This window comes from Daucus carota, chromosome 2 (genome assembly GCF_001625215.2).
Source record: "Daucus carota subsp. sativus chromosome 2, DH1 v3.0, whole genome shotgun sequence".
Lineage (NCBI taxonomy): Eukaryota > Viridiplantae > Streptophyta > Magnoliopsida > Apiales > Apiaceae > Daucus > Daucus carota.
Window position 1 is genome coordinate 10,866,091 of NC_030382.2, and position 8,925 is coordinate 10,875,015.

Consider the following 8,925-nt stretch of genomic DNA (forward strand, 5'->3'; position numbering starts at 1 on the left):
TATGAAATACCAGTACCAAAATTTAATCATCATTATATAATTTTATTATTTAAGAACAATTATTATTATACTATTATGAAAATACTTGCATGTTGGTAATTAGTATTTTGTAATATAACGACTATCCCATCAATAAAATTATATCCTTATAATTCTTCACTTCACTTGATTAATCGTCAAGATATAGGATATTTACAATTCGATATCCTAATTAGGGTGATCACGGTGCGGACGCTACGATTGTTGTTTAAAATAGCAAACCCAACCACATATGCGGATTAGTTGAATGTTCAAATCGCAACCACCGTGCTAGCTAGCATAAAAACCGAGTAAATCACACCAGAAAAATGAATAACATAAATTTAGATATGTTATTATATTACGGTGCGGTTTGAACCGCACTAGTTTATTTCAAATCTCTTACAGCACCGCACCGCGTGGTTTGTGAATAGTTCAAAACACGTACAACAGCACAATGAAAATTAAAAATCACGTCTTGTGCTGCGGAGCCGGACATTTTAGGCGGTTTGGATGGTTTTATAATTGTCCCTAATCCTAATTACCTATTTGTTGAAACTATTACATCCACTCCAAAATAAAAATATTCCCGACAAAATAATAAGCTCAAAAAAGGTTTTCTTTATTTTAATATTATTATATATAAATCAAATAATTACCAATATTATGGATGAAGACATAATATAGACACTAATTATGCATAGTTATGATAAGAGAATTTTGATTTCCGCCATAAAATGCATAGTTATGGTAAGAGACATTTTATTTCCGTCGTAAATTATATGCTTAATTGTTCCGTGTAATAATTTCAAGTCGTAGTTACGATTCTTTTAAAAAAAATAACAATTAGAGTTACAGTCATTAACCTGATGATCAGACAGAAGCCAATAACATTAACCTGATGATCAAACAGAAGCCAATAACAATTTTCTAAGCTTAAAGAAGAATATGTAAGTTCTGTTCTGCAAAGAAATCAAGCAGACTCTGATCGATTATCAGACCGAAATTTGGACTCACAGAACCGATAGCACTGCGCACAAGGAAAACACAGTAGATACCCACACCAAACACAACATATGAAGCACAATCCTTCATATGTTCCGGTCAATCCTGAATAATCTCTAGTCAGGTTCTTCACGTCTTCTGATACTCCTGCAGTCTTAGTCTTCACTGCATCTTTTTTTAAAGTTTCTGTCTCTTTCTCATTATCTCTGCTCATTGGCCCGACGACTTGATTCGCCAATTTAGTTTCATCCTTCACTTGATCCAAACTCTGAGCAACCGGGTCGATAAGTACTTCATTAGTAATGATCTTTGATTGAGATGATGCTTGATTCGTATTATCTGCATTTTGCTCGGTTGAACTCTCTAGAGACGACATTTTAAATTTTTAGAAAATCTAGTGAAGCTAAGCGGAGGAGAAAACCTGAAGAGTTTGTAGTAATAAACATTGTGAACCATTTATATAGTTGCTAGCTAAGCTCCAGGGTGTGCTTTAAATTGTTCAGGGTACGACGTCTCGTTTTAATACATTTTAGTTACATATTTAGTCTTGTTACAGCGAATAATCAACTTTTATTACTAAAAAAATCGGAATAAAATATAGAGTTCGTAATCTATTAACAATCGAGCTGTTTGTCAGATGCACAATTAGAGGAGCATCAGGTCCAACGAAAAAAAGCTAACAACCGCAGTAATCTGAAGTTCCTTACTAATAAAATTTACAAGTCTGTTAATTAACGAACTGGAGGAAGAAGGTTGTTAGATGAGATTGACGTGAGGCTTTTTTGCACTATATATAATACAGTTGTTGACAATTTGTCTTTTTTTTTATATATAATTTCTGTTCAGATTGGTAGTTTACAGGTCCGCATCCACGTGAGCTTGATCACCACTTGCTGAATTTTATCTTTTGTTCCATGAACATGATGAGCTTCTTCAGTTCATAAATGACTCAGCCTTGCAGCAACAGTTGACAAAATTGCTTCTGCCATTGGAAATCTTATATCTTCTTCTCTGACAGAAACACAATGTACTCGAAACGTAAAGGACCTGGAGAGTAGTTATCTCAGTTGACTTACGGGATTTTTGATGTAATGATGGCATATTATTCTAAACTCTAAGGTGTTAGAGGAAGTCCTGGTATCATATATTATTCAACACTGAACCCTTGACAACCGTAAAGAGAGCGAGGGTTAGGCCATTAGACCAAGAGGTCATTGGCAACTATCAGGAAATTACCTATAATTTAAAATATATTTAATCGTTTGGATTGTTATTGAAGACTAATTAGATGTCAAGTGTATCAGATTCTTTTAATCCATGCTTAAACAAATCAATTATAAAATGCTTACTTGCTCAGCTACTATCACATAAAATACGTGTATCAGATTCTTTCAATCCAGTTTTGTCATAAAATTTTACAATGTGATCAAACTGGAAAATTTATTTGGAAACAATATTTTTTTCCTTGTATAAAAGTTTATGCTGCAACTGTAAGACGCGCTTGTGAAAATTACCAGAAAAACAGTAAATCAGATATAAAGTTCAGAATGTGAATATTGCAGCTGATTCCTACACATTGACACCCACATTATTACAGAGAAGTAAATTTGGCCACGGGAAGGGGGAAGAGTAGACATGCAGATATTATCATTGAAATCCATTCTGTGCACTGATAAAAAGATTGGATTTACTATGCTCTTCATCTTCAAGAATTTATTCATGATCAATTAATTTGTCAAGTAAGTGTGTTCTGGGCTCAAATAGTCGAATTGCAGCAACTACTTATACGATACTATAAAGGATTAAGGCCGCTTAGTATACCAACAATACGCTCTACATCAGAGATTAAAGAGGCAAAGGATCCCCATCCTTTGTATAAGCCCAAGATAAGAAAAAGGTGCAGAGCCCTGGTTAAATTTTGTGGTTTCGCTTGAACAAATTGTTTCAGAATACCATCCTTGCATTCAATAATTGAACATAGAATAATAAAAATGCTAATTCAAGGAAATATCTTTTGTTATGGAAATAATCAATCAGATTAGAAATACTTGCACTGAAAGTTGTCAAACAAGAGCATAGAAGCTTAAGCTCTAGAACGAAATACAATAATTGCTAGCACAATCAAACAAATCACACAATGCACCTCCAAACCATGGCAACAGCCAAGCAAGGAAGACACAGCAGAAATGCACATGCTCCAGAGAAAACCGTACAGCAGAGGCAGCATACTGTTACTTCTGGTAATGGATTTATTGAACCATCTCTAGTCAGGTTCCTTACATCATCTGGTACTCCTTTAGTCGTAGTCTTCAGTTCACCAGGCCTCACTGCATTTTCTTCTAATGTTTCCGTCTCTTTATCATCACCTCTGCTCATTGGCTCGACTACTTGATTTGTCAGTTTAGTTTCTGACATTTCCTGTTCTGTATCATCTTTCTCTGGCTTCAAACTATTGGCCATCGGATCAATTTTTTCATCACTTAGGATCTTTGGTTGAGATGATGCTTGATCATTATCATCTCCACCGTGCTCAGTTGAACTCTCCAGAGATGACATCTCTAATCAATCAGATTATGAATATGAAGTTAATCTCATTAGACAAGATATATGTTGACTGTGCTTATCAATCTGTAGTTATAATTTAAAATTGCCCAACTCCAGGGTGTACTTTGAATTGTTCAAAGGAGACGTAAATTTGTTTTCAATAATTTTAATCTTAAAATGAATATATAAAACTAAGTTCAACAGTTAAAATCACCAATTTCCAATTTTTAATAGAACGAGACCCTGTGTATATATTCGATTCAGATTGCGCATTGCAGGTACATATTGTTAAGATACCAAGCTACACGAGGAAGTAAGAAAGAAAGCGGTCATAGCAGTTGATAGAAAGAATGGAAGCATCGAAAGTAGATAAACTAGGTAGGTCTCTCCAGGTACCTTCAGTACAAGAACTGGCCAAGGAAAAATCTGCCACAGTTCCATCACGATACATTCATTCTGATCAAGATCCTGTAATTCTCAGTTCGACAAATCTACCTGAAGTCCCTGTGATTGATATGGAGATCTTACTTCATGGAGATTTAATGGACGCTGAGCTCAATAAATTTCACCAAGCATGCAAAGAGTGGGGATTCTTTCAGGTACACTATGTTTAAGATTAATTTATTTTTTTATAGGATGCTACTTGATAAAAAAAAACTAGATTACAACGCGTCTTTGTAGTTAATAAACCATGGTGTTAGCGATTCATTACTGGAGAAAGTGAAAACAGAGGTCGTAGAGTTCTTTAAGCTGCCACTTGAAGAGAAGAGAAAGTTTGGTCAACTGGATGGAGATATAGAGGGATATGGACAAGCCTTCGTTGTCTCGGAGGAGCAAAAGCTTGATTGGGCTGATATGATCTACATGATCACCCTTCCTACTGATCTCAGGAAACCGCACTTATTGCCACAACTACCTCATTCATTCAGGTAACAAAATATTTATCTTTTATAAAGGCTTTTGCAGTAATTTCTCCTACCTCCTGTATGAAGCAACCGACATGCATCAAACCATACCAAATATGCAGAAATGTAATAGAGGATTACGCGGTGGAATTGAAAAGCCTAGCCATGAATATTCTCAATCTAATGGCCAAAGCTCTTCAAATGAATCCTGAGGAAATGGAAGTTCTCTTTGAAGAAGGGATGCAATCAATGAGGATGAACTACTATCCTCCATGCCCTCAACCGGAACAGGTTATAGGGCTCACGCCCCACAGCGATGCTACTGGCTTCACTATCCTTTTTCAACTGAATGAAATTGACGGCCTACAGATTAGAAAGGACGGTACTTGGATTCCAATAAAACCGTTGCCTTCTGCCTTTGTTATTAACATCGGAGATGTTCTGGAGGTAAAATTAACTATTTCAAATTTTTATTGCTGGTAAATGGATGGACTAACATGACTTAATCTGTAGGTTGTAACTAATGGAACTTATCGTAGCATTGAGCACAGAGGAGTAGTCAACTCAGTGAAGGAGAGAATGTCGATTGCTACATTTTTAAACCCCAAGGTAGATGCAGAATTCGGTCCTGCACCAAGCCAACTCTCGTCCCAAGCTCCTGCAAAGTTTAAAAGGATTGGCGCTGCAGATTTTTACAAAGGATATTTTGCACAGAAGCTTGCTGGGAGATGTTATCTAGACACTCTACGAATATAAACTTCTTCAGTGAATAAACCTGCAATTTCCTACATATTGCTAACAAAGAATCTGCTGCAATTTCCACAATGTAAACAGACTTATTGTCTTTGCAACAGATTGTAATAAGCTTTACGCAATTTCCCATGTTCCACTCAAGCTTCACGCGGCATTAACAAATGTAGTCAAAGGTAGAGATCTTGTAATCTGCACATGCTAAGCACTAAAATCTATAAATTTGAATGGTTTTGATTGATGTGGTTGTTGTAAATGTAGGGGGTCCACCATTATTAAAAAGTGTAAACCAATCAAAACCATCCAAGTTCATAGATTTTAGTGCTTAGTATGTGCCCATGGGCACACCATAGAAAAACCGTAGTAACTAATGAGCTTAGAGCTGAACAATAATTTTTCTCAACAATGATAAAATGAATTAGCAACTCCACGTATTTCTCAAATTATGTATATAATTTACTTCTGAATACGAGAACAGTGATTAGAACAGTAAGCACACAGGAACTGTGTTTTACAACTCATAGTCAAGATTAGGTAACTTAGAGAAGCATATATTTCATTTATTCGTTTAAAACTGAAAAAATGTGCCTAATAATCAAATTTCGTACATCTGCTTCTCCTACGAACGAGTTTCACAGGAGCCAAATTTTCTAGCCAAATCATATGTAGATTCATCAGCCAGATAGACAGGATAACAACAATTGACAACTTTTTCCAGTATCATAAGGAATTCAAACAACGAAAAGGCTAATGATGTTAAGTACCAGACAGTATGAATGATGAAATGTTTGTATAAAAAAGGCCTAATGGGTGATGGTTTACAACTTGATCATTTAATTAACTCTGTTACGTACGAGGAAGGTTCTCTAAGGATAGTGAGATGAAATGGACTTTGCACACTACATCCAATCACAGGTAGTGAAAGATTTCGTGTGATTTTTATAATGTTGGCTTGTTAAAGAGTATTTTCTTTTTTTTTATATTCGGAAGAATAGAGTACTAATCCCATATAATCCGAAAAATGTGAATGGGAAGGAGCATTCTGCAGATTCTTAGGATGACTTCGGGCACTGCACACATATGACAGAAATGCTTATTAGCAGATTATAAACTTAGTTTCATGGAGATGACTAATGCACCATTTAATGATCACTTCACAATAAAAGACCTTAAATTATGAAGTACCGAAAGCTCTGCATTAATCAGAATCCCATCAAAAAGAATATTCAAATTTCATGGAAATTCTGTGAAATTAGCACAACATTCAGTTTTATAGTTGTAACACTTAACTAGATACCTTTTGTTGGTCTGGTGGTCGGAATATGAAATTTCTCAATTGCCTACATAAAACTTAATATTGTGAAACCATAGATGCAGGCATCTTTGAGGTCTGCTAGAGATGAAGGGAAAAAACTAGAATTTAAAATGAATAGACGACAGTGATGCAACAACAGTTTTCAAGAATGCCAACCATTATACCAGTGGAGATGCTCTGAGGTAAATTTTGTTTGGTTCAAGAATGTAAATTTGTTTATTATTTCATCCGAATGGAATCTCAATGGTTAAGTTTAATTTATAAAAAAACTAGGCTAATCTCCCTTGCCAAGTATTTCACTTCCATTTCCAGAGATTTCGAGGTACTAATTAGGTACTGTAATTTCTCTATTCAATTGTCGTTAAGTTTAGTGCTTCATGCTGGCTAACATGTATAAAACCTTCAAATTCGGCGTGCATGTATAGTTATGGGAAGTGTACTCAGAAGAACATGATGCACTGAAAATTGAGGTAAGGAAAATGCTGGCATCTGCTGTCGAAAATTAGACATATAAACTGATTCTGATCAATACAATAGAACGCTTTGGAGTCGGCTACCATTTTTCCAGTTACATTGAGGACCTGTTAGCAGAGATTCATGAATCTCATGCAAATCTTGAAACTTATGAAAAGTATGATCAATTCACTACGGAACTATGCTTGAGATTTTTAGACAGCATGGTTATAACCAGGGGCGGATCTAGGAAGAGGCACGGGGCACGTGTCCCCCCTAAATTTCTTTTTACATTTTTTCATCATTCTAAATTTTGCAAAATTTAAAAATAAATAGGTGTTTCCGTAAGTTTGCTTGATGCCCCCTAAAGTTTGTGCGCTAGATCCGCCCCTGGTTATAGCGTCACATCAGGTAATCCAGAACAGATATTGAATATTGCAAATGTTTATAACTTGAGTGTTGATGCAATTAAAATTTAATTTGGACAAGGAGGTGAATCTTTTCCATCCATGCACCTTGAAAAAAATACTAAAACAGAGATGGACATGTTTTATTGTTCCAAAATTTTGAAGTTGCAAGTTATAAATCTTGAGCTTTTAATGAACTCAAAAAACGCGCACTAAATATTGTTCTATCTGATTGATCAGAGATCTTCAACAGGTACAAAGAACTTGATTGAAAGTTCAGTGAATCGATTACAAAAGACCCTTTGGCTTTACCAAGCTTGTATGAAGCAGCACATCTGAGAACTAACAGAGAAGTTGTGTTAGACAAGGCTCTTGATTTCACAACTTGTCACCTCAAGTCTATTGCAAAGTCCTCAGATTCTGGTTCATTAGCTAAATAGGTGAAGCATGCCTTGGAACAGCCCCTCCACAAGGGCATCCTGAGAATCGAACCTAAGCATTTTATCTATTTCTACGAGGACAGTCTATCAAGGAACAATGTGCTTATCAAGTTTGCGGAAGTAGATTACAATCTGCTGCAAATGTTGTATAAGCAGGAATCTTTATCATTTGATGTTGAGATTAGATTCCCTTTGAAATATTGCAGGTGGTGGGCTGATACTGATTTTGAATCGAAACTTCCCCAGTTTCGGAGTAGGATAGTTGAAGGATACTTTTGGGCTGTGGCCAATTCATTTGAACCTTGCTATGCACTGGCCCAAATAATGTACACAAAAGTGCTTGTAGCAGTATCAATTTCTGATGATCTCTATGATGCATATGGCACAATGACTGAATGCATATACCAGAGCCCATAGAAAGGTAATAAACAGATCCGCAATGTATTAATGTCCATGTATTATCAGATGGGGAGAAAAATTCCAAGCTTAATGGACTTAAAAAAAATCCCATGTTAAATCATTTCAAGAGCTATGTGTTACAGGTTAGATGTTGACAGCATCGATGGACTTCCAGATCACTCTAAAATGTGCTACAGAACTGAACCATCCCGAAGATCATTTGAAGCCTAAAATCATCTTTATGCTTCTGGATCCCATACCAGTATGAGCTACCATGCACATTTAATAAATTTTATTGGTTATATGTTTCGTGTAAGGCTTATTATGTGTCATTTCAGCAGAATAATGTCATGGACACAGAAACATGAGTTTCCATGAATATGTGCGTGATTTTAGTTTTTATATCCGTATGAGCGAGTACAGTGTTGTTAGGAAGAACATTTACCAGGATCATATAGTATTCTTGACATTCCCCTCACTCGAAACCCATTTTCAAGTTGAAGAGCGGACCGCTGCCCCATAAACTTCATGCTCATAATAAATAAGAATATTGGGGGAGGCAGAAATCTGTGACTACACATAATAACATACCTTTCACAGAAATGTTGAAATTTTAGCTCTTTATAGTGGCAAAGCCAAGGAGGCAAGGCTCGAGCCTGGTTGAATTTCAAAATTCAATACAATTTCTT

At 35.8% G+C, this 8,925-nt stretch overlaps 1 protein-coding gene and 1 pseudogene across 1 annotated transcript; both read left to right on the forward strand.

Moving 5' to 3' along the window:
• Positions 1-3,826: 3,826 nt before the first annotated feature.
• On the forward strand, positions 3,827-5,347 carry LOC108208206 (oxoglutarate-dependent flavonoid 7-O-demethylase 1). The gene is made up of 4 exons (XM_017378709.2): positions 3,827-4,166; positions 4,249-4,496; positions 4,595-4,919; positions 4,986-5,347. The coding sequence occupies exons 1-4, from the start codon at positions 3,918-3,920 to the stop codon at positions 5,226-5,228; spliced, it is 1,065 nt and encodes a 354-aa protein (XP_017234198.2). The 5' UTR covers positions 3,827-3,917; the 3' UTR covers positions 5,229-5,347.
• Positions 5,348-6,028: 681 nt separating this feature from the next.
• Positions 6,029-8,467, forward strand: LOC135150351 ((+)-delta-cadinene synthase isozyme C2-like; annotated as a pseudogene).
• Positions 8,468-8,925: the final 458 nt, after the last annotated feature.

Bases quoted from the DNA above. Each gene is read 5' to 3' on its own strand.
- LOC108208206 (XM_017378709.2), top strand. From the start codon at position 3,918: ATGGAAGCATCGAAAGTAGATAAACTAGGTAGGTCTCTCCAGGTACCT. The intron at 4,167-4,248 runs GTACACTATGTT...GCGTCTTTGTAG, and splicing joins AAGAGTGGGGATTCTTTCAG to TTAATAAACCATGGTGTTAG. The intron at 4,920-4,985 runs GTAAAATTAACT...CTTAATCTGTAG, and splicing joins ACATCGGAGATGTTCTGGAG to GTTGTAACTAATGGAACTTA.